The 27,058-nt window shown below is 40.7% G+C and overlaps 1 protein-coding gene across 2 annotated transcripts in view; it reads right to left on the reverse strand.

The window, feature by feature from the left end:
- GRIK2 (glutamate ionotropic receptor kainate type subunit 2) overlaps positions 1-27,058 on the reverse strand; it is a 1,301,067-nt gene that overhangs the window by 313,031 nt on the left and 960,978 nt on the right. For both annotated transcript variants that reach the window (XM_077289658.1, XM_077289656.1), the window contains one exon: positions 3,364-3,482. In XM_077289658.1, the coding sequence (XP_077145773.1) occupies positions 3,364-3,482 (119 nt within the window). The remainder of the gene's footprint in view (positions 1-3,363; positions 3,483-27,058) is intronic.

A 27,058-nucleotide genomic window follows, 5' to 3' on the forward strand; every position in this document is an offset into this window, starting at 1 on the left:
TTAGTCAGCAAGTCAGCAATGAAAGTCACAAAGCAAAGAAAGTTGAAGAATCTGATGTAGGAGAGGGGAGTCTGAAATAAAAGAGTGGAACTAGCGAAGGACTATATGGTGGGTGGCAGCAGGACAGGTGACCAGTAAGTGCTAATTTTTTTAGCCGCTTCCAAGTACCGTGAGAAAAAAAACGGCCAACAAATACCTAAATTTGCATATTTCCCAGTGGTTATAGCATTAGTTGGCCAGCGCAAAAATAAAAAAATAAAGAAATAAAATCAATGATAAACGATGACACTTTTGTTATTGGTGGCATGATAAAAAAAAATGAAAAACACATGTCAATTGTATTTTTACCAGATGACAAAGACAATCCTTGGCCTCTGGAAAAATGTTCTGCTGTGAAACCAATGAGAATGAGACATTGCATTTATATAGAGTTTATGTACAATGAGTAGGATGAGAAAACTGACAACACACTTTTTACATTCAACATATTTAGGGTTGTTTTATTACTGTATTAAACACAGCTATTCTTAAGAGTGTGAATTGTGTGGTCACATAGGTTGCATCAACTGCCATTAATGAACACAACCTGATCTATGGCACAGGAAGCTTGCACCCTGCAAATTGATGACTGAACCTTTGAAAAGGCAAACAATGCAACTTCATTTTTAAATTTACTGGTTAGTCAATTATATTTGGATATTTGTTGATAATGATATTTATACACTATATACAGTTATTGATTTATTTGGGCTCAATACAATAAACCTGAAAAAGAGTTATAAATCAGTAGAAGGCATTTCATAGATTAGCACCTTATCTAAGACTGACCCCAGGAGATAATAACAATTTTTCCTATCTTAACATAGGGTAATTATTCCTTTATATTGTTAGAGCTACCAAACAGTCAATCATTTATATTGAAAAGGCACTAAGGGCCCAATTCATCCAAGTTTTTCTGCTAGTATTTTTTGGCATTAAAATGCTTTGTATGTTGCAGTAGCTAGGTGCAGCTGGCAGCTGCACTAAAATTATGCACTTTCATACTATTTTTTTTCCTAAACTCTGAAAAAGTGAATGAAGATAGGGCATGATGGGGCATGGCTACCACTGCTTGTCAAATTCATGATGAGTGGTAGCGTTTGCTAAAAAATCCAAATCCAGTAAGGATTGGAGTAGGATTTGTTGCTTGGTACACTGTGCAGCACTTGTTCTATGCTCGCGTTCATGAAGAGTCTCACTCTTCTTCATAAATCAGAAGCATCTGACTATTCCTGTCTTAATGTATCAAGCCCTTCATACATATATTTGTATTTTCATATAATATTCTACATGTAACAGTTTCTCCCATTCTGCCTACTAATAACATACTTCGTTAAATAAAGTTGAGTCATAATGAAACACATTTTCGGTAAATATTCAACACCTCCATTATAGAAAATCTAACTTTACTTTTGATTAAGCCTGAACATATCGATTGTAAACAAACTGAAATAATTTGGAATTTCATAAAATTTTCTGATTTTTGGAAAATTTCATTTGCTAGGTTTGAGCAAAATAGTTTGACATATGTTATCCATTTTTTAGATTCATATCAGCCAGGAAGGGGCTAAAGAGCAATAAAATACCATCATCACCTAGATCTCGATCAGCACCTCTTAATGCCACCACAGTTCCCCATTTGTCCACTGCTGTATTCCCAAAACACCCTGGATCTATCTTTGGTCTAATCTTCCATATTTTTCACTGCTTCTGGTGCTTGCAAGCTCTCACCTATGTTTTGACATTATAATTTTATATTGTGCTTGACCATATGTGGTCAAGCAGGATCAGACATGTCATTATGCAATGACACATATTGAAGTCTGTTTGGTACAAGAAGCACCAGTAATGAGATTGGAGTGGGTGCCTTAGGAGGACCTATGGTGACCTGCAGTGGTAGTGGCAGGAAAGGGGGAAAAGTAAGAATGATATTTTATTTTTTAACCCCTTCCTAAACCTTTATTTTATCACACTTTGGAGTCAGGAGAACTCAGAGAATAATTAATGGCGTTTCTATTGCATTCAGGGCTCATTTGATTTGCATCACATACATGTGATGCAAATAGAATTTCCTAGCCAAATTCAAGCAATTCTGCTGAGCGCGAATTTTGGCAGATTCAGTCATCTATAGTATTGATAAGTTGAAAATGTTCATCTAAGTGATAATTTTATGATACCATATTATATTAGTTAAGTATCAAATTTGAAAGAGAAATGTATGTGTTACTACATTAGAACCAAATCTCTTGTGCAGAAAAAGTCATCCATATGCTATGTCTGAATTTTTTTCTAACAATGTATTTTTCACAGATGTACTCTAAATAGTCTGTATTAATATTTCTTTCTTCCATTTATTCCTTAAAAATTTAAATGGCAAGAATAAAAGATAAGGAAGAAATAGATTACAGTGATAAAAACACATTTAGAATAATTTTCCCATTTATTACAAGCTTACATCTTAGAAATATATTGGGCAGATTCAAAACTTTATCACAGTGCCGGTTAGGGGCTGACTGTCATGTACCCAAGGTAACGTCATGTCCAGCACCATATCCCACCGTTTCCTGGAGAGGAGGTGACAGCAAGAAATGTACGGGTCTCCTCTATCATGTATACCTTTATATTTATACAGGAATCTTTTTAGTTTATCATTAAATATTTAGGAAATAAAAATTTTGAAAAGGCTTTGATTAAATATAAGTTTATTAATAAAGCATGGCCATACTGCAACATTGTAATATATTTTATTTTACTTTTCACACATTGCTCTACTCGGCAATTTTACATTATAAATATTTATTATTATTGCTTTCTTAAAATAATATCTATGTGTTGAATTTCCATGTTTTATGTAAGTCTAAAACAAATATAATTCAATGATATTATATTTAATATATTTAATAATTCTAACTAACATGTTAATTTGATAATTAAATTCACTTATGACTAATCATTTTCAAACTACATGTAAAAAATAAAATTATCATAATAAATTGAACATTTTAAATGATAGTAGGGAGTGAAGATGTTAAAAGCCATATCCTGCAGTTGCTAATGGGATATTGATTTATGAAATGTTATTAAGTTGATTACAATCAAATGTCATGGAAATGTAACATTGAAGAACACTTGCTATGTTCTTCGAATTATTAATTGATTTGGGTTAGATGATGCCTATTATTAGATGCTTCATTATGAATGTAAAGCTGAATATGGCTACATGCATAGAGGCACCCATGCAAGCATCTTGTACCATAGTGAGATATATCCCCAGAAAATAGTGGGATATGGTGCCCAAGTGATTGAAAAGGCTGAATCGTATACCTTGCTGCATGAGAGCTCCAACGCCAAACCAGAAACTATTTAGCAAGGTAAAATTGTTTTCCACCACGTCTGAGTCAGGGTTGCAAGGATGAGGGTTATACCATTCATATGGGCTAAACCTGTGACAATAGAAGGAGAAAAAGAAAATTAACCCAGCAAGAAGAAGAGATTTCATCCATCACTGTAAAAGAGCAGAAAGATTAACAAGTTACTTTACAAATGCAGCTTTTTTACATCATGTATATATATATATATATATATATATATATATATATATATATATATATATATATATATATATATACATATATATACATAGAAAGAAGAAATTCAGCAAGTATTTACAACAGTTTCTAAATGCAGAATACTTACAAGCATTCAGAAATATTCAGGAATTGTATCAGTCATAGTTTAACCACAGTGCCGTAGGATGTCAAACAGATTTGTGATGTTGCAAGACTAATGTCTCAACCCACAAGACTGGATTCACAGTTTTATTTGCTGAATTTTGTTGTATACATAGTAGATGACTAAGTCTGTATTGTTGTGTTATACGTTTAAACGTGTGTTGTGATTTAATCTGATTAATATGAAATTGAAATCAATTTATAAATCCATCAGTTAGATATAAGGAATCAGTTCTTATGTTCTTATCAAGTGTTGGTAAAAACTTTAAAGACAAATTTGAGTAAAAGTATTTTTGAAATTCAAAATAACAAGACATAATGTAGTCCCGAGACATAATATAGTTATGATTTCTGTAGTGTTTTTTCAATCTCTGAGACATGTACCATCCACTCAAGCCCATCTACAATGCAGCATTATAGTTTTGAAGTGAGTGTTCTTTAAAGTACTGGAATTCAAAAATATTTTTAGAATTAATGTTGTAAAATGCAATTAGCATAATATGTGACATGTTGCAAAAAGAAAATGAAAATTTTTAGCTTATATAAAATATTTGACTAAATTTTTGACTATTTTGAGCAATAGTTAAGCGAATCATTGTGGGTCATATGTATATCAGCACTAGACTTCATAAAATTTGATACAATTAACTTCTTAATTAAAATTTGGGTAAATATTTCTTCTACTGTACAAATATTGTTTAGTATTTGCTTCCATCGAGAAGAATAAGGGCTTATATTTTATACCCCATTGTGTGCATGTGAATATTTTCCCTAAAAAAAATCATGTTTTGCAAACAATCCTTCTCTTTATTAAATGAAAATAAACATGTATAACCAAACACAATGTTAGAGCATTAAAAATGACACACCAAATATTACTTTAACATGTTACAGTTTTACCAACATCCAATCAAAGATATGACTTGTGGACTAAATTGCAATGTCTATTATTCCCACTAATCTTCATCCTTACCCATCATAATTATGATGTTATGCTTTCACTCATGTTTTATATTCATAACCCTTTTGATTATGATTTGTTTAATAAAAATCGATGCCCATAGAAGAATGGAGGATTTTTAGCAAGTCGAAGATCAAACAAAAGTTAAAGTAAATATTTCTATATTATTACTAAAAACTATGTAGCAAAAAAAGAGGGTTCATCTAGCTGGAAGTGAAAGGGAGAAGTCATAATTTCTGTTAATCCATCACTATGCACTATTTCTGAATCACAGTTCACTTTGACTTTCAATGAGCATCATTTTATGAAAATAAATTGCATAGACTACTGTATGTGGTCAAGTTTCAAGCTGGTACACATATTTACATCATCTATATGCTCCAAATCTGGTTTAAATAAAGTATAATGTTCAATTTAAGAAAAGGCAGCACTTACCGTTCAAGATGCAGTTCTTTATTCAGTGGCGTGAATATAGATCAACTGGAGAGGTGAGTAAGGACAGAGTTGGACTACAGCTGTTTCACGCTGCGTACACTTCCACGGGTCTTCACCTTTGAATAAAGAACTGATCTAGAACAGTGAGTGCTGCCTCTTCTTTAATTGGACATCATGGTTTACTTTTCTTTCGCAAAGAATCTGAGTTTTCTTATCTCCCCGATTGTCACCATGCTGTTGTGCTTGTCTGTTACGTACCAGTATTCAGGTACTGGTACCAGTATTTCACTTCCTTTGCTGGGTTAAATAAAGCATAACATTACCTATAGATGGTAGACCCAGGGATTTGCAAACTCCAGGTGTTGTTTAAACAGTAAATTTATTTCTGCAGGGCCAATATTAAACAGTTCAATCAGATTACAGCAGGGAACAGAAAACATGTTCACACTCCAAACAAAAGATAAGTCACACTATATGTTCCAAATGAAGCAATTTACAAAAAAAGACAGTAAAAGACAGCAACTAATTAAAGATGTTTGAAAGTCTAATTACTTTGCTAATGACACACTGTTTTTCCCAACTTCTTCAGTCTTAAAAGCCACTTTGGAGCCGAACTGCTATTCATTCTTCTCAATTGTGTAAGAATCTTTCATTTAATCAAAACTATTTGAATAAGGTTTCTGTCACTTCAGAGAATTCAATTTTCTTTACTATATTCTTTCCAACACATTAATATTCAAAGGATCAAACAATCCATTCGCACTGTACTAATACAATATTAGAACACCTCCTGTCTTAAAAGCCTATACTCGAAAAAACAAAGAATTTTTCATTTCTCATAGATAAACTGACATATTGTTCTTAGGGCTGATTAGGAAGGTTATAATTAAAAGCGTGACAGAAGAAATATGACCCAATATATTTGTCATTGTAATGAGGCTTCTTAAACTTTATTTTAGGATTATGTTTAATTTCAACTGAATTCTGTAAAGTCATGGAAGTTTCAAAACTTGGTGGTCATTTATCCAGATAGAAATAAATATTTTTGAAAGGATTTAATTCAGTGAATGTCTATCCTATGCGTTAAAGCACATATATAAAGATATATCTCTATCTATCTATATATCTATATATCTATCTTCAGGTGCTTCTCTCACAAAATTAGAATATTATCAAAAAGTTAATTTATTTCAGATCTTCAATACAAAAAGTGAAACTAATATATTAGATAGATTACAAACAGAGTGATCTATTTCAAGTGTTTATTTATGTTAATGTTGATGATTATGGCTTACAGTCAATAAAAACCCAAAAGTCATTGTCTCAGTAAATTAGAATAATTTATATTACCAGCTTGAAAAATGATTTGAAAATCTGAAATGTTGGCCTACTGAAATGTATGTTCAGTAAATGCACTCAATACTTGGTTGGGGCACCATATGCATCAATTACTGCATCAATGTGGCGTGGCATGGAGGCGATCAGCCTGTGGCTCTGCTGAGGTGTTATGGAAGTCTAGGATGCTTTGATAGCAGCCTTCAGGTCATCTGCATTGTTGGGTCTGGTGTCTCTCATCTTCCTCTTGACAATACCCCATAGATTCTCTATGGGGTTAAAGTCAGGCAAGTTTGTTGGTCAATCAAGCACAGTGATGCTGTTGTTTTTAAACCAGGTATTGGTATTTTTGGCAGTTTGGAAATGTGCCAAGTCCTTCTGGAGAATTAAATTTCCATCTCCAAAAAAGCTTGTAGGCAGGAGGAAGCATGATGTGCTCTAAAATTTCCTGGTAGACGGCTGCACTGACTTTGGTCTTGATAAAACACAGTGGACCTACACCAGCAGATGTCATGGCTCCCCAAACCATCACTGATTGTGGAAACTTCACACTAGACCTGAAGTAGCTTGAATTGTGTGCCTCTCCACTGTTCCTCCAGACTCTGGGACCTTGATTTCCAAATGAAAAGCAAAATTTACTTTCCTTGAGAAGTATGTCAGTGACTGCCTTCTGGACATCTGTCAAGTCATCAGTATTCCCCATGATTGTGGAGTCTACTGAAACAGACTAAGGGACCTTTTTAAATGCTTAGGAAGAATTTGCAGGTGTTTTTTTTTTGTTAATTATTCTAACTTACTGAGAAAATGACTTCTGGGTTTTCATTGCCTGTAAGCCGTAATCATCAACCTTAAGGTACCGTCACATTAAGCGACGCTGCAGCGATATAGACAACGATGCCGATCGCTGCAGCGTCGCTGTTTCATCGTTGTGTGGTCGCTGGAGAGCTGTCACACAGACAGCTCTCCAGCGACCAACAATGCCGAAGTCCCCGGGTAACCAGGGTAAACATCGGGTTACTAAGCGGAGGGCCGTGCTTAGTGTTAGGGTTTGCGGAACGCACCGAATATATTTACTGAGGTGATTGGTACGTTCGCAACCCGGGATCCACCGTGCAGGAATATCCTGCTGCTAAGTGGATGGCGGCGCTATATGGCGGTAATAACCAGCTCTATTAGCTTCACAGAGTGGCCGAGAAGACAAAGCTCTGTGCCCTGTTAACTCTCACAGAGACACAGGCTAACTACCCAGACGAGAGCAGTCAGTGGTCATCCATGCATACTACACTCCTCGCCGGAGGTGCCAGCATTCTAAGGGCTTATTTCAGCCGGGTCCCTGAATACTCTAACACACAAACTCCTCGCCGGAGGTGCTAGCATTCTAGGGGCTTATTTCAGCCGGGTCCCTGAACACATTCACACAAATGACCACAATGGCGCAAAGCATGTAACATATGAGGATACTAGCGCATGGCCGTGCGGCCATGCGAGCCTTAAATAGCTGCAGCAGCTACAGGACCTTAAGGAAGAGGACCAATGAGAGATTGCCATACCTGAGCATGTGACCCTAGATCTCCACTGAGAGATCTTGCCCTGGGCATGCTCAGTGTGTGCAGAGCAGGACTTAGTCCTAGCACCTATAGGACCTTCCTGAAAGGACCAATGGACTTGGCTGCAGAAGCTGAACATGTGACCCCTGATCTCCAGTGAGAGATCTTGCCCTGGGCATGCTCAGTATGTGCAAAGCAGGACTTAGTCCCCGGAAGGCCTGTTCGCCGTAGATCAGTGCAGGGTACAATAGTAGAGCCTGGAGAGGCAGCAATAACCCTTTGCACTGAATCAGACTTAGTGAGACGCTGGGACCGACGTCTCCGCTGAGCATGCTCCGCTGCGGCCAATGGAGAATGGGAGACCGCAGCAGAGATGGATCGAGATTCCCCCTGTGCAGCAGAGGAAACTCGACTCCTAACACTTAGTAACCCGATTTTTACCCTGGTTACCAGTGTAAATGTAAAAAAAAACAAACACTACATACTTACATTCCGGTGTCTGTCGGTTCCCCCGGCATCCGCTTCCCTGCACTGTGTCAGCGCCGGCCCTAAAGCAGAGCGGTGACGTCACCGCTGTGCTCTGCTTTATGGCCGTCCGGCGATGACACAGTGCAGGGAAGCGGACGCCGGGGGACCCGACAGACACCGGAATGTAAGTATGTAGTGTTTGTTTTTTTCCATTTACACTGGTAACCAGGGTAAATATCAGGTTACTAAGCGCGGCCCTGCACTTAGTAACCCAATGTTTACCCTGGTTACCAGTGAAGATATCACTGAATCCGCGTCAAACACACCGATTCAGCGATGTCAGCGGGTGATCCAGCGATGAAATAAGGTGCTGGCCTTCTAGCTCTGACCAACGATGTCACAGCAGGATCCTCATCGCTGCTGCGTGTCAAACACAACGATATCGCTATCCAGGACGCTGCAACGTCACGGATCGCTATTGTTATCATTGTTAAGTTGTTCAGTGTGAAGGTACCTTTAGCAGAAATAAACACTTGAAATCGATCACTCTGTTTCTAATGATTCTATATAATATATGAATCTCTATTTTTGTATTGAAGAACTGAAATAAATTAACTTTTTGATGATATTCTAATTTTGTGAGAAGCACCTGTATATCCATATATAAATATATACATAGATAAAGAGATAAATATATATGTGTATAAATAAATAAACCCATAATGGAAAATTAGAAAAGCAAGGGTGGGTGCAGTCAAGTGAACACTAAATGATGTCTGGGACAGTAATTGATACTTCAGTAGATAAAGCAAGAACTAATTAAAACTAATTGTAAATCTATAACTTCCCTTGCAAGACAGAACACTTCTGTATATCAACAATATTATTACTAATGCAATTATTTGTTAATAATCTAATAATCAAAACTGACCTTTTTTACACCATCTTAAAATACATGATTCAGAAGAATATGATTTAAAGAATAACAGTTTTACTATTTATTTCATAAATACTACACATGAAATAAGCAACTTTTTAATGTATCTTATCAGACAAATTAGCTATTTTTTCTATCACAATTGAAGTCATTATCAAAATTCTCAATTCTAAGGTAAAATGTGTACTTAATGATGACAGACTTTCCCATTACTGAGTTAGAAGATGGGAACTGCTACTGGTAAGATTCTATGTAGTTATGAGGAGGAGTTGAAGGAGGGAGGAGGAGCTCTGTCGCTAGCTCCTCCCTCCACCCATCTACATGTAATTGTATCTGTAGCAGCTCCAATCTCATAAAGTCTACTTTCACTGAATACTGATTAATAAATTCTAATTTCTAGCAGAGAAGGAAGAAAATTATGCTAATAAGATATAATTCAAAGATGCGTATTTTCGTTGGTACTCTTGATTAATGAAATAAAATGTAAAATGACAATTGTATTCTGAACCCTTCTTTTTCACCATTAAATAATGCCACAATAGGAAAAACATTGTTACTAAATGGGTTAAGTTTGAGTCATTAAGGCTCCAAACTAAAGAGCCATTGGTGCAGCATAAGGCAATATAACACCATAAACTAGCACAGTATAAATTATGCAATTAAAGATATAAAAAAAGATAAAATCCTGCAATTCCAAAATATTGTTACCCTTTTATAAATTACTTGTGAGGCCACATCTAGAATATGGGATCCAGTTTTGGGCTACACATTTAAAAAATGGATATTCAGACATTAGAGTCAGTTCAAAGGAGAGCAACTAGATTATTACAAGGGATGGAAGGCCTATCATATGATGAGTGGTTGGAAAATTTGGGCTTGTTTAGCTTAGAAAAAAGATGCCTCAGTGGGGATCTCATTTACTTGTATAAATACAAAGGACTGGCTCATGACTTATTCCTTCCAAGGACCATACTTAGCACTAGGGGATACTCATTAGGGGTGGAAGAACCAGATGTGCTGTGCACTGTGTGATGTGCGCAATGACAATTCCCAGAGGAGCATTGTGGCTTAAAAGTCTCCTCATCTCAGCATGCTAAATATGTCACTGTCTGCAAGGAGAAGCATTTTCCCTTAGATCCCGGTCAGATGCCTCTCACACAGCCAAACCAGATCTCACACTTTGAACTGACGAGGAGCAGTAACCCAAAACACAGTGTCTGCAAATTGAGATTTTGCTTTTGGCTGTTATGCTAAGTCATGTGACAAGGATCGTTAAAGGATGGACATTGACTTTTAGGATTGCTACTTCCTATCGGTGGCACTACAGTTCTAGTCCACTTTGTCTCTGAAGAAACAATGCAAACAATGACAGCACGCTGTTTGTATCTAGTTCAAATCAGGATTAACGAGTTGGCAACAGAGTACGTTGTGAGAAAAACCCCTATGACATCACTTGCATGGATGGTGCTGGTCTCGGAAATGAGCGGCACTGATGACACTTCATTTTAAGGAGGGGGCAAGTGCTACAGCATTGACCTAGCCTCTGCCACCTGATGTCACTTTGTTTTGAGTATCCCAGCATGCACTGGGATTCTCAAACAAAGTGTCATTAAAAAGTACGTAGGAAAAAGATAGAATAACCATTTGACAGTGAAGGATATGGATTTTTTAATGCAAGTATATTAGAAAATAGCTTAGATTACGGCACTACATAGATATACATTTAGAATGAAAATGATTTGTTTTTGAAACACCCCTTTAACTGGCAACAATGATTCTAGCTATTTAAAATTCTAAATGCCGTGGTAAATAGTAAATGCGCCATAATGATACTTGTGAGATAAACACCATGTCTGCAAATTGAGATTTTGATATGGCTTTTATCCTAAGTCATATGGTAAGGCTTATTAAAGGGTCAATATTGATTTTTAGGATGGCTATTTTTAAAGGGTGGCACTAGAGTTCAAATCCTCTTCTGGTCTGAAGAGGCAATTTGCATATTTAATTTTCCAGATGTGCATACATGGCGTATACGTCTCCTCACTCTGACATGTGAGACCTGGCTTGCCATTCACAAGGAAAAAAGTTACCCCTTAGGTCTCAGTTGTGAGATGAGCTCTTTCTAAAATCTGATTGACATCCTCAAAAAATGATGATGGGATGCTTGGTTGTCCTGGCAACCAGAAGTCAAGAAATGACCTCTGGGTTTGCCAGGTACGATGGACTGTTTAACAAGTTATCTGTAAAATTTTCAAGTTAAAAATATTCTTCAAAACTCAAAAGTTCTGCTCTCCTAGTTTTTCCATGGGTCCAAACAGTAGTTTTTGACCACATATGATGTATTGTCATTTTAGGAAGGAATTGCATAGAAAAATGTGGAGTCCACTTTCTCCTATTACTCTTTGTTAAAATAAAGAATTTAAGGCTAAGACATATTTTAGTGGATAAAACAAAAAGTTTTGCCTACACGTCCCAATGTTATTAAATTCTGTAAAGCACTTGTGGGTTCAATATGCGCTCACCATACCCCTTGATAAATTATTTAACTTTTTTGTGTGGCATGAAAATCTCATTTAAGAGTAAAAACATTCAAAGTTTAAAATTGCTAATGAATTCTGGCACTTACAATAAAGAAATTCATATCATGTCAACCTAAATTTAAAACTAAAATAAAGTACAATATGTCTCAAAAAGTCTCAGAACTGCTGGAATATCTCTCTGATTTGAAAAATTTTGCTTAACTACGATGAGAAATAGATTCCCTATAACTAAGAATGGGGCAGTATTAAGTATGGGACAAGTTCATTTATATCTAAATTCTTAATAGGTGACACAAAAACAAAAAAGAATGACAATACAATTATGTATTTCACTGTTCTTTAACGTTTTATTTTCCGAATTATCTAGTGTCAGTGTTTATTTGCATGTTTTATTTAAAGAATTAGCATAGAAGTTATTTCACCTTCAATGATAATGTTTAATAACATTTTGGTGATTTTTATCAAATTAGAAATGTATCTATGCATTAATCTTAAAATGAGTTTGGCATCTAATGAACCTGCAAAGTATTAAAGTAGAAGAAAGCTGGAATATTAGCGGATAGTTAGATTTCAGGCATAATTTCCTTGTAAGTAATCAAAAAGGTAATAGTCAAAAGTTCTCTTTTGTAAAGCATGTCTATAAATTGATTGCAAGTAAAAATGTATTATAAATTCATGAAAGTGAATTATCTAGTAATGGACAACTTGTTGTGGCATGTGATATACTGAATTAACATTGTATAAATTAGATACAATCAAGAAAGTATAGGAAAACAATTTAGTTTCTCAACATCAATTTCCACTCTGCAGTCTGCAACACTATCAAGGTGAAAGTCTTATAAATTACATTTTTAATGCATGTTTGTTTCAGTATTTGTCAAAATATAAAGGGATTTGGAGCCTTTATTTAGTAATATGTTCAGTAGCTCACAAACATATTGAATTGTATCCATAAATCTAATATTTATCTATCTATATATTTATCTATCTCAAAGCTTTTACTTGAAATACAATATAATATAGCCAACATGGAGAAAAAGAAAATCGGCACTCACCACATCCTCAAGTTTTGAAAGTCCTTTAATCAAGAGCTTCAAGAGGCCTGGACCCATAGAAGCGCTGTGCAAGAGCAAAATGGTAATTGTTCACCCCTCTCTCGCAAACTCCCTGCATACCGCAATGGTGTCCTGCTTCTTTTGATTAAAGGACTTTTATATCTCCAGGGTATGGTGAGTGCCGCTTTTCTTTTTTTATGTTAGTTTGCAAATTCCCTCAGCTGAGCACGACTGAGATGCCTGTTGCTAATGCAACGCTTGCCCAGTGTTGATCAGGGAGCCGCGTAAGCACCATGATGAGTGGCTCCCTGCATTTGCACTATGATGAGCGGCACCGGCCACACAGTCTTGGGTACCACACACAGCTTCAGTGTGCACGCATGGGGAGCCACTCATCATTGTGCATGCGATGCTCCCCGGGAGACACTGCGCAAGCATGGCTTCATCATACACTGCACAAGCACAGGATTTTCTAATTGGATTTGAGGGATGTCGGTGCAACCCAGGGAGCATCATTCAAATTGCAAAGGTGGAAACAACTGTGACTGAACCCAATGAAGCACTCCCTTTGACTAAATGAGTATGTACAAGATAACTGTATAAAGTGCTTTTTCCACATGATTCAACCACTGTTTTTAATTTAAAAAAGTGTTAGTTATGCACTTTGCATCACTGACAACGTACTGAGGACAGTTTACCTGCTACAAATGACATGACAGGTTCCATTTAAGCATAAAACTAAGGTGTTAGGTAGTGTTTTTTTACTGTACAATAATATATTATAATCTTGTATTATATATGGAATGTTTAAACTAGTGTAATATAAATAGTATAGGGTGCACATACTTCCATTAACTGTAATTTACATTTTTATGCATTTTCATTTTTGAGATGATATTTTAATTTATTGCAAGTGGAAGATTATTAGGATAAGAATCTGAAATTTAGAAAAAAAAAATTCTTGATGCATTTCTTCTACTGAGATATTTTTTGTTTATACCTTGCAATCTGTTTCCTTGTAGTAAATAATCCTAATAGATATATTTTTGGCACATTTTAATAATCTATTGCTGGTTGTATGTTAAATTTAGCAAAGTGGGAAAAAATGAAGCATAGCATTAGGGATAGTCAAAAGTCTTTTCTATGGACATTTAGTTTTTTCTTATTCTTTTTCAAAATCTTATATGTTTATTTCTTGAAATAATTTACATTTGATTTGGAATCACGTTTTGAATACTTGTCATATCCTACATATTTTTGACTTTCATTTTTTAATAAAAAATTGCAATAAGGTTGCATTATATCGTGATATTTACTAGAGTAAATCCTTCACGAAAGCTGCAGTATGTTTTCAGTACCAGGGGTTGCTGCACAAGGTGAAGGCATAAAAGAACACCCATGCTTTTTTTTTTAAATGTTTCTTAAATTTCCTCTAAGAATTTCTTTGATGATGATAGCAAAGGGCTCAAATCTTTGTTTTATATGAGTAAACTATTTGATTCCAATATGCCTCTAGCTAATAAAAGTATTGTGAAGCATCTATAAAATACTCCATTAATAGTGCATGCAGTTCTTTGTTGTGCAATCAACACTGCACAGGACGTAGTGCACTGTTCCCTATACAGCTTCATGTTGCTTGTCCTAATATGCGTCATTTTGTTTTGTAAATCTATGTATAATTTTTGCAACATTTTGGTCTTTTAGCTCTGTGATTTTTTTAAAGCTTGAACATGTAACTTTAAAACATCTCATTAAAGCTTCTTTTTCAATGAGGCCTGAAATCTCTTAGATCTCACTCTTTATTTAATTACATTTTCTACCTAAATGGGATTATAAACTTAGTCCTCATTTAGAGCATAATTTGCATGTAAAAACATAAAAAGTTGCTGTAGATCCCAGTTATCTTTATAGGCATTAATAATTGCTTTCTTAAACAATTCTAATAGACTATATTGGTAAAATTAAAATGTATGTGATATTCCCATATATCCATATGAATGTTAATCAAAAAATCTAAAACTCTAATGCAACTATAGTAACCACACTATTTGCAGCAATCTAATAGCAGATACTACTGTAGAGTTGAGTGGATTGGAATTTGAATTGGTCAGCTTTGACAAATTTTTCACATAAATGTTATTTGTGTTGAATCTCAACTGTAAATACTGCAAAGTCTCTGCATAATTAGAAACTATTGACTTGGACGTCTTCCAGGAACATATGGAACCTTTTTTGAGCTCTTTTGCCCCCTCTCACTGACAGTTTTCACTTTTGTGTTTTTCTCCTCTCCATATATTTTTGATTTTTGCATTAAAATAGACATACAAGGGCTGGCTTCTTTTAGCATTTGTTTATAGTATCTTGTAGAGTAAGGAAAAATATAATACAAATTCCAAGTGCAGTGAAATGGAGAAAGAAAAACACACAATTCCACCATAGTTATTTGATACTTATTTTTATGGCATTAATGGTGCAGTAAAAAGACTAGAAAACATGATTCTACATTTAGCATAATTTTGGAGAGATGAAATATGGAATGTTTTTTAATATTTTAATGGATTAAAAAAGGCTAAAATTCTTAAAAAAACTGATAGTTTTGTAATGAAAATAATTTTGTTTGTGTCACTATGGTTCAAGACCCTTCCCTTTTTTAAATTACCACCAATAATAATCATTTATATAATTTTGAGGTACATACTAGCTTGGGTGCACAAACTAATGTTGAAGCTAGATCTCAGTGTATAAATAAATGCCACTTTCAGTGATTAACAGAGGCATTTAAGAGATTAATATCAGGAATTAGTGGTCACATCAATCACTCATATTAGAGGCAGATAACAAATTAAATCATCCCCCAAAAATAGATTTTTTGTCTTTCAAAGAGAAAAAAATACATATATATGTTAGGGTTAGCGGAACGCACTGAGGAAAATAGTTTTTACTGTTATTAGTGCATTCGCAGCCCGGGGTCCACCGTGCAGGAGAACCTGCTGCTAGACAAATGGCAGCACTATATGGCGGTATTGGCTAGCTCGGTTAACTCACAGAGCAGCCGTGAAAGCAAAGCTCTGTGCCCTGTTAACTTCACAGGAGCACAGGCTAACTACCCAAGAGAGAGCAGTCAGTGGTCATGCATGCACACAAAACTCCTCGCCGGAGGTGCCAGTATTCTAGGGGCTTATTTCAGCCAGGTCCCTGAATGTACACAGACACACAAACTCCTCGCCGGAGGTGCCAGCATTCTAGGGGCTTATTTCAGCCGGGTCCCTAAACACAATCACACATAACCACACTGGCGCAAAGCACATAATTTAGAAAGAAACTAGCGCATGGCCGTGCGGCCATGTGAGCCTTTTATAGCTGCAGCCCGAACAGGACCTTCCAAAAAGGACCAATGAGAAGCTGCCGCAAAGCCTGAGCACCTTCAGGACCTTCCTGGAGGACCAATGGGCTTTGCTGCAGTATCCAAGCATGTGACCCTCGATCTCCAATGAGAGATCTTACCCTGGGCATGCTCAGAAGGAGAAAAGCAAGACTTAGTCCCAAAAGCATCAGCTCGCTGCTGCCCAGTACTGACTACAATAGCAGAAGCTGGAAGAGCAGCAGTAATCCTCCTCACAGAGTAAGATTGAGTGAGACGCTGAGACTGACGTCTCCGCTGAGCAGCCTCCACTGCGGCAGGAGAAGAAAGGGAGACCGCAGCGGAGATGGCCCGAGATTCCCCCAGTGCAGCGGTGGGAACTCGACCCCTAACATTACCCCCCTCCTAGGGCCCCCCTCCTTGGGCCTCGCTACGCTCGAAGGCAGCAATCAGCTGCGGAGCCCTAATGTGCTCAGCAGGCTCCCAAGACCTGTCCTCAGGACCATAACCCTTCCAGTCCACCAAATAAAGTTTTTTGCCACGTACCACCTTGCACCCCAAAATAGCGTTCACCTCGTAATCGTCCATAGATGAACCCGATGTCCCAGCAGATGACTTGGAAAACCAGGACATGTGTACGGGTTTCAAGAGGGACACATGAAAGGTGTCGGTGATACCCAGGCGTGGCAGAAGGGCTAAACGATAGACCACAGGGTTAACCTGTTCAAGGACCTTGAAAGGACCCAAGTAGCGAGGAGCAAACTTTGTAGACTCAACTCGCAGCCTGATGTTACGGGCGGAGAGCCACACCAAGTCACCAGGAGCAAAAGTCGGAGCGGGGCACCGATGTGCAACGGCGGAAGACCTCATTCTCTCCTTGGAGGCCCGAATGGCATCCTGAGTGCGGTCCCAAATATTCCGTGCCTCCACAGCCCAGTCTGCCACCCTGGAGTCGGCGGAAGACATGGGCATAGGCACAGGTACCCACGGATGCTGACCACAGTTGAGGAGGAATGGGGTTTGACCAGTGGAGTCGGCTACAGCATTGTTCAGCGCAAACTCTGCCCATGGTAGCAAGGATGCCCAGTCATCCTGCCTGGCTGAGACAAAATGTTGCAGATATGTGACCAAGGTCTGGTTGGCCCTCTCTACCAACCCATTCATCTCGGGATGATATGCGGAAGAGAGATTTAATTCAATGCTGAGAAGACAACAAAGCTCTCTCCAGAACCGAGACGCAAACTGGGGACCCCGGTCACTGCCAATTTTGTCCGGCATACTGTGTAGGCGGAAGATGTGTTTTATGAACAACTCTGCCAAAGCCCGTGCAGAAGGTAACCGTGGTAGCGACACCAAATGCACCATTTTTGAGAAATGATCAGAGATAACCCAAATGATGGTACAGCCACGAGACTTTGGCAAACCCACCACAAAGTCCATCCCGACCATTTCCCAGGGCCTGTCTGCCACCGGCAAGTGATAGAGTAACCCAGCTGGCCATTGTCGAGGAGACTTATTTTTGGCGCAGGAGACACACGCCTGAATATAATCTCTGACATCACGGACCATATGTGGCCACCAGTACGTTCTCACCAACAGCTCAGACGTCCTCTTTGTCACAAAGTGTCCACCCACTCTGGGTGAATGAGCCCAAGAGAGAACCTCCGGTCGCAAATTAATGGGCACAAAAGTCTTGCCCGGAGGCACAGACTCTAGCGAAACCGGAGCTACGGTTCTCAGACTCTCGGAAGGGACAATAAGCCGAGGCTCTCCTTCCTCCTCCTCAGATGACACAACAGAGCGAGAAAGGGCATCAGCACGAATGTTCTTCTCCCCAGCGAGATAATGGAGGGTGAAATGGAACCGGGAGAAGAACAAGGACCATCTGGCCTGGCGAGAATTTAGCTGCTGAGCTGTTTGCAAATATTATCAATTTTTGTGGTCCGTGAAGACTTGAAAGGGAAAACGAGCCCCCTCCAAGAGATGTCTCCACTCAGAGAAAGCCAACTTCATCGCTAGCAACTCCCTGTCCCCGATGGAATAATTCTTCTCCGCTGGTGTAAAGGTCTTTGAGAAAAAGAAGCAAGGATGCTTCCGACCTTGAGCATCCTTTTGGAAAAGGACTGCTCCTGCACCAATGGATGAGGTATCCACCTCCAAGATAAATGGCTTATCTACATCGGGACGATGTAGAATGGGAGCGCTTGCAAAATGAGACATGATAGAAGAGAAGGCCCTGGAGACCTCTTCTGACCACAATTTGGGATTTGCTCCCTTCTTGGTGAGGGCTACCAAGGGAGCTACTAAAGTTGAGAAGTAGGGAATGAACTGGTGGTATATATTAATGAACCCCATAAAGCGCTGCACCGCTTTAAGAGAATGAGTGTCTTGCCAGTCCATCACAGCTTGTAGTTTGGCAGGATCCATAGCCAATCCCTGGGCTGAGATGATATAGCCCAGGAAAGGTAAAGACTCCTGCTCAAACATACACTTCTCCAGCTTAGCATACAGGGAATTTGCCCGTAAGAGGTCGAAGACTCTGCCAACATCTCTCCGGTGGGAGTCAATATCAGGAGAAAAGATGAGAATATCATCCAGATAGACTACAACCGAGGTGGAGAGCATATCCCGGAAAATGTCGTTGACAAAGTCTTGGAAAACGGCTGGGGCATTACAGAGCCCGAAGGGCATCACTAGATATTCATAGTGCCCATCTCTGGTGTTAAACGCCGTCTTCCATTCGTCTCCCTCACGGATGCGAAGCAGGTTATACGCACCCCGCAGATCTAATTTGGTAAATACCCTTGCTCTCCGTTGCCTATCAAAAAGCTCAGAAATCAAGGGCTGCGGGTATTTATTCTTAACGGTGATGGCGTTAAGACCCCTGTAGTCTATGCAAGGACGTAACTCTCCGTTCTTCTTCTGGATGAAAAAGAACCCCGCCCCTGCCGGTGACACTGACTTCCTAATGAACCCTCTTGCCAAGTTCTCCTGGATGTATAGGGACATAGCCTCAGTCTCCGGGAGAGAGAGGGGATAGACACGTCCCCTAGGAGGTTCTGCTCCAGGCAAGAGATCTATAGGACAGTCATAGGGACGGTGAGGCGGAAGGGTCTCAGCAGCCCTCTTGGAGAAAACGTCTGCATAGGACCGATAGCATTCAGGAAGAGAAGACATATCTGCGGGTATCTCAGTGGTGGAAACCTGAACGCACTCTTTCACACATCTGCCCTTACAAGACTCACTCCAACCCAATATCCTCCCAGAGGACCACTCAATATGTGGAGAGTGAAAACAGAGCCAGGGTATTCCCAGCAAAATCTCATCCATTCCCTCGGGAAGAACAAGAAGGGAAATAATCTCCTGGTGGGATGGAGACATGGCTAATGTGAAAGGGACAGTCTGGTGTGTGATATGTAATAGAAGTGTCGACCCATTCACCACTCTAACAGTTACTGGTTTAGTGAGTATCACCAGAGGTACATTGTGGCACAGAGCAAAAGTAGAGGACATGAAATTTCCCTCATCTCCTGAATCCACACAAAGCTCAAAAGAGTGAATGAGTCCAACAGAATTGTCCCTTTAAAGGACAACTTGGAGGAAAAGGCCGCTGTGTCCAGTGAACCTCCTCCTATAGTCACTAGACGCGATCGTTTACCTAACCGCTGTGGACACTTGTTAGCATAATGTCCCAGTTGCTGACAATTTCTACACACCACAGGTACTCAAATGGTTTGAGACTTAGGTCCCTCTCGAGAAACCTCCATGGCCTCATGGGAGTCAGACGCCAGGACGGAAGATTCTAGAGGTTTGGCAAAGGTGGGAGCCAGCCGAAACCTCTGCCTACACTGGGTCCGCTCCAACCTCCGCTCGTTAAAACGGAGGTCAATGCGGGTAGATATTGTAATGAGCTCCTCCAGTGTGGCGGGAATCTCCCTGGTGGCCAAAGTGTCCTTTACATGATCAGCCAGTCCTTTCCAGTACACCGGAATAAGGACTTTATCTGGCCATTCTAACTCAGAGGCTAGAGTCCGGAATTGAACAGCAAACTGGCTGACCATGGACGATCCCTGAGAAATTGCCAACAATAGGAGCGCGGTATTGTGAGTGACACGAGGTCCTAAAAAGACCTGCCTCAGAGCATCCAGGAAGAGAGGAGCACTCTGCACTACACGATCATTGCTGTTGTGAATTTGGATTCTGGGCTCCCCCGGTGGCCGCTTGTGGAATTGGACTTGTCATCCTCTTTCCTGTTTCACCTGGTTCCATCAGTAGTGGGTGTCGCTATTTAAGCTCATTTCTCTGGTGGTTTCTTGCCGGTCAACAATGTTATCTGATGCCTCTCAGTGCTTGTTCCTGCTTCTAGACAACCACTAGATAAGTTGGACTTTTGTCCATGTTTTGTTTTGCCTATTTGTTCCAGTTCACAGCTGAAGTTTTGTTACTGTGTCTGGAAAGCTCTCGTTGATCAGGGATTGCTACTCTGGCGTTATGAGTTAATGCCAGAGTTTAAGGTAATCTCTGGATGGTGTTTTGTTAGTGTTTTTCTGCTGACCATGAAAGTATACTATCTGTCTTCTGCTATTTAGTAAGCGGACCTCAAATTTGCTAAGACTATTTTCCTGCTGCGTTTGTTGTTTCATCTGAACTCACCGTCATTATATGTGGGGGGCTACTGTCTTCTTTGGAATATTTCTCTAGAGGTGAGCCAGGTCTTATATTTCCCTCTGCTAGCTATTTAGGTCTTAGGCCAGAGCTGGGCATCTAGCTATAAATAGGAAATGCTACCTGGCTATTTCTAGTTGCGCGGCAGGCTTAGTTCATGGTCAGTATAGTTCCATCTTCCGAGAGCTTGTCCCTCTATAGGCTTGCTATGATCTCAGCCTGCAGAGATCATGACAGTTTGACCGGCCTATAAAGTGTTAAAGACCCAGGTTGAGAAAGGAGAGTTATAAGAAGTCTGCTGGAATTTTTTTTTTTTTTTTTTTTTCCTCCAGTCTGCCTTGCTGCAGTCTTTTTTCTCTCTCTCCTCCTAATCTCTGTATGCTCTGTGTGCACCTGACAATAATGGATCTCCAGAGTGTAACTGCGGGTTTGAATAATCTCATCACGAAAGTACAAAATTTACAAGATTTTGTGGTACATGCTCCGGTATCTGAACCGAGAATTCCTTTGCCGGAGTTCTTCACAGGGAATAGAGCTAGCTTCCAGAATTTCCGAAATAATTGTAAGCTTTATTTGTCCCTGAAGTCTCGTTCAGCTGGAGACCCTGCTCAGCAGGTTAGGATTGTGATTTCCTTGCTCAGGGGTGACCCTCAAGATTGGGCCTTCTCATTGCCAGCAGGGGATCCTGCGTTACGCGATGTGGATGCGTTTTTTCTGGCCTTGGGCTTGCTTTATGAGGAACCTCATTTGGAACTTCAGGCAGAAAAAACTTTGATGGCACTATCTCAGGGGCAAGACGAAGCTGAAGTTTTCTGCCAAAAATTCCGTAAATGGTCTGTGCTTACTCAGTGGAATGAGTGCGCCTTGGCGGCAACTTTCAGAGAAGGTCTCTCTGATGCCGTTAAGGATGTTATGGTGGGGTTCCCTTTGCCTGCAGGTCTGAATGAGTCCATGACAATGGCTATTCAGATTGATAGGCGTCTGCGGGAGCGCAAACCGGTGCACCATCTGGCGGTGTCTATGGAAAAGACGCCAGAAAGTATGCAGTGTGATAGAATACTGTCCAGGAGCGAGCGACAGAATTTTAGACGGAAGAATGGATTGTGTTTCTATTGTGGGGATTCTACTCATGTTATATCAGCATGCTCTAGGCGTACAAAGAAGCTTGATAAGTCTGTTTCCATTGGCACCATTCAGTCTAAGTTTATTTTGTCTGTAACCCTGATTTGCTCTTTGTCATCCATTGCCACGGACGCCTATGTTGACTCTGGCGCCGCTCTGAGTCTTATGGATTGGTCCTTTGCCAATCGTTGTGGTTTTGATTTAGAGCCTTTGGAGACTCTTATTCCTCTGAAGGGGATTGACTCCACCCCATTGGCTAATAATAAACCACAATACTGGACACAAGTAACCATGCGTATCAATCCGGATCACCAGGAGATTATTCGTTTCCTGGTGCTGTATAATTTACATGACGATTTGGTACTGGGATTGCCATGGTTGCAGTCTCACAACCCAGTCTTGGACTGGAGAGCAATGTCTGTGTTGAGCTGGGGATGTAGGGGTATTCATGGGGACGTACCTTTGGTTTCTATTTCGTCGTCCATTCCCTCTGAAGTCCCTGAGTTCCTCTCTGATTATCAAGACGTCTTTGACGAACCCAAGCTTGGGTCGTTACCTCCGCACCGTGAGTGCGATTGTGCCATAGATTTGATACCGGGTTGTAAATATCCAAAGGGTCGTTTGTTTAATTTGTCTGTGCCGGAACATGCTGCTATGCGGGAATATATAAAGGAGTCTTTGGAAAAGGGACATATTCGTCCATCTTCTTCTCCCTTGGGAGCTGGGTTTTTCTTTGTCTCAAAAAAAGACGGCTCTTTGAGACCATGTATTGATTATCGGCTTCTGAATAAGATCACTGTTAAGTATCAATACCCATTGCCATTGCTTACTGATTTGTTTGCTCGTATAGAGGGTGCTAAGTGGTTCTCTAAAATTGATCTTCGTGGGGCGTATAATTTGGTGCGGATCAGGCAGGGGGATGAGTGGAAGACCGCATTTAATACGCCCGAGGGCCACTTTGAGTATTTGGTCATGCCTTTTGGTCTTTCTAATGCCCCTTCAGTTTTCCAGTCTTTTATGCATGATGTTTTCCGCGATTTTCTGGATAAATTTATGATAATATATCTGGATGATATTCTGATTTTTTCTGATGACTGGGACTCTCATGTCCAGCAGGTCAGGAGAGTTTTTCAGGTTCTGCGGTCTAATTCTTTATGTGTGAAGGGGTCTAAGTGCGTTTTTGGGGTCCAGAAAATTTCCTTTTTGGGGTATATTTTTTCTCCCTCTTCCATTGAGATGGATCCCGTCAAGGTGCAAGCTATTTGTGACTGGACTCAGCCCTCCTCTCTTAAGGGTCTTCAGAGATTTTTGGGCTTTGCCAACTTTTACCGCCGATTTATTGCTGGTTTTTCGGATGTCGTTAAACCACTGACTGATTTGACCAGACAAGGCGCTGATGTTGCTAATTGGTCCCCTCATGCTGTAGAGGCCTTTCAGGAGCTTAAGCGCCGTTTTGCCTCTGCCCCTGTGTTGCGTCAGCCTGATGTGAATCTGCCTTTTCAGGTTGAGGTTGACGCTTCGGAGATCGGAGCTGGGGCAGTGTTGTCGCAGAAAGGTTCCGACTGCTCCGTTATTAGGCCTTGTGCCTTCTTTTCTCGCAAATTTTCGCCCGCAGAGCGGAATTATGATGTTGGGAATCGGGAGCTTTTGGCCATGAAGTGGGCGTTTGAGGAGTGGCGCCATTGGCTCGAGGGGGCTAGGCATCAGGTGGTGGTATTGACTGACCACAAAAATTTGATTTATCTTGAGACTGCCAGACGCCTGAATCCTAGACAGGCGCGCTGGTCTTTATTTTTTTCTCGCTTTAATTTTGTGGTGTCTTACCTACCGGGTTCTAAGAATGTTAAGGCAGATGCCCTTTCTAGGAGTTTTGACCCGGACTCTCCTGGTAATTCTGAACCCACAGGTATCCTTAGGGAGGGAGTAATTTTGTCGGCCGTTTCTCCTGATCTGCGGCGGTCCTTGCAAGAGTTTCAGGCGGATAGACCGGATCGTTGTCCGCCTGATAGACTGTTTGTTCCGGATGATTGGACCAGCAGAGTCATCTCTGAGGTACATTCTTCTGCATTGGCAGGTCATCCCGGAATTTTTGGTACCAGGGATTTGGTGGCAAGATCCTTCTGGTGGCCTTCCCTGTCACGAGATGTGCGAGTCTTTGTGCAGTCATGTGACGTTTGTGCTCGGGCCAAGTCTTGTAGTTCTCGGGCTAGCGGACTGCTGTTGCCCTTGCCTATTCCTAAGAGGCCTTGGACACACATCTCGATGGATTTTATTTCAGATCTGCCTGTTTCCCAGAAGATGTCTGTCATCTGGGTGGTCTGTGACCGTTTCTCTAAAATGGTCCATTTGGTTCCTCTGCCCAAGTTGCCTTCTTCTTCTGAGTTGGTTCCTCTGTTTTTTCAGAATGTTGTCCGATTGCACGGTATTCCTGAGAATATTGTTTCTGACAGAGGTACCCAATTTGTGTCTAGATTTTGGCGGGCATTCTGTGCTAGGATGGGCATAGATTTGTCTTTTTCATCTGCTTTTCACCCTCAGACTAATGGCCAGACCGAGCGGACTAATCAGACCCTTGAGACATATCTGAGGTGTTTTGTCTCTGCTGACCAGGATGATTGGGTTGCTTTTTTGCCATTGGCAGAGTTCGCCCTCAATAATCGGGCCAGTTCTTCCACCTTGGTGTCCCCGTTTTTCTGTAATTCGGGGTTTCACCCTCGATTTTCCTCCGGTCAGGTGGAATCCTCGGATTGTCCTGGAGTGGATGCGGTGGTGGAGAGATTGCATCACATCTGGGGGCAGGTTATGGACAATTTGAAGTTGTCCCAGGAGAAGACTCAGCGTTTTGCCAACCGTCATCGTCGTGTTGGTTCTCGGCTTTGTGTTGGAGATTTAGTGTGGTTGTCTTCTCGTTTTGTCCCTATGAGGGTCTCTTCTCCTAAGTTTAAACCTCGGTTCATCGGCCCTTATAGAATATTGGAGATTCTTAATCCTGTTTCTTTCCGTTTGGACCTCCCTGCGTCCTTTTCCATTCATAACGTTTTTCATCGGTCGTTATTGCGCAGGTATGAGGTACCTGTTGTACCTTCAGTGGAGCCTCCTGCTCCGGTGTTGGTTGAGGGTGAGTTGGAGTACGTTGTGGAGAAAATTTTGGACTCTCGTGTTTCCAGACGGAAACTCCAGTATCTGGTCAACTGGAAGGGTTACGGCCAGGAGGATAATTCTTGGGTCAATGCATCTGATGTTCATGCTTCTGATCTTGTTCGTGCCTTCCATAGGGCTCATCCTGGTCGCCCTGGTGGATCTGGTGAGGGTTCGGTGCCCCCTCCTTGAGGGGGGGGTACTGTTGTGAATTTGGATTCTGGGCTCCCCCGGTGGCCGCTTGTGGAATTGGACTTGTCATCCTCTTTCCTGTTTCACCTGGTTCCATCAGTAGTGGGTGTCGCTATTTAAGCTCATTTCTCTGGTGGTTTCTTGCCGGTCAACAATGTTATCTGATGCCTCTCAGTGCTTGTTCCTGCTTCTAGACAACCACTAGATAAGTTGGACTTTTGTCCATGTTTTGTTTTGCCTATTTGTTCCAGTTCACAGCTGAAGTTTTGTTACTGTGTCTGGAAAGCTCTCGTTGATCAGGGATTGCTACTCTGGCGTTATGAGTTAATGCCAGAGTTTAAGGTAATCTCTGGATGGTGTTTTGTTAGTGTTTTTCTGCTGACCATGAAAGTATACTATCTGTCTTCTGCTATTTAGTAAGCGGACCTCAAATTTGCTAAGACTATTTTCCTGCTGCGTTTGTTGTTTCATCTGAACTCACCGTCATTATATGTGGGGGGCTACTGTCTTCTTTGGAATATTTCTCTAGAGGTGAGCCAGGTCTTATATTTCCCTCTGCTAGCTATTTAGGTCTTAGGCCAGAGCTGGGCATCTAGCTATAAATAGGAAATGCTACCTGGCTATTTCTAGTTGCGCGGCAGGCTTAGTTCATGGTCAGTATAGTTCCATCTTCCGAGAGCTTGTCCCTCTATAGGCTTGCTATGATCTCAGCCTGCAGAGATCATGACACATTGCGCTCCCAAAGCAGCGTTGCCCACTCCAATGCCCTGCCCGACAAAAGAGACAAAATGAATCCTACTCTCGCCCGTTCCGAAGGAAAACGTGCAGCCAGGAGCTCGAGATGTATGGAGCACTGGCTCACGAATCCGCAACATAGTTTACTGTCACCAGAAAACTTGTCTGGAAGAGAGAGAGGGGATATAGTCGGAGCAGGGGTGGTTGCGGACAAACTGGCTGCAGCTGCACTTGCAGCCTGAACAGCGACAGCAGTGATGTCCACAGCTGAGGTTGTATGCTCTAGAGCTGCCAACCTTCACTCCAGCTGCTGGACGTACTGCTGTAAACGCTGATCGTCCGCCATTTACTAGCAGACCCTGGCGCTAGTGTAGTGTTAGGGCTAGCGGAACGCACTGAGGAAAATAGTTTTTATTGTTATAGTGCGTTCGCAGCCCGGGGTCCACCGTGCAGGAGAACCTGCTGCTAGACAAATGGCAGCACTATATGGCGGTATTGGCTAGCTCGGTTAACTCACAGAGCAGCCGTGAAAGCAAAGCTCTGTGCCCTGTTAACTTCACAGGAACACAGGCTAACTACCCAAGAGAGAGCAGTCAGTGGTCATGCATGCACACAAAACTCCTCGCCGGAGGTGCCAGCATTCTAGGGGCTTATTTCAGCCAGGTCCCTGAATGTACACAGACAAACAAACTCCTCGCCAGAGGTGCCAGCATTCTAGGGGCTTATTTCAGCCGGGTCCCTAAACACAATCACACATGACCACACTGGCGCAAAGAACATAATTTAGAAAGACACTA

Source organism: Ranitomeya variabilis, chromosome 2 (assembly GCF_051348905.1).
Source record: "Ranitomeya variabilis isolate aRanVar5 chromosome 2, aRanVar5.hap1, whole genome shotgun sequence".
Classification (NCBI taxonomy): domain Eukaryota; kingdom Metazoa; phylum Chordata; class Amphibia; order Anura; family Dendrobatidae; genus Ranitomeya; species Ranitomeya variabilis.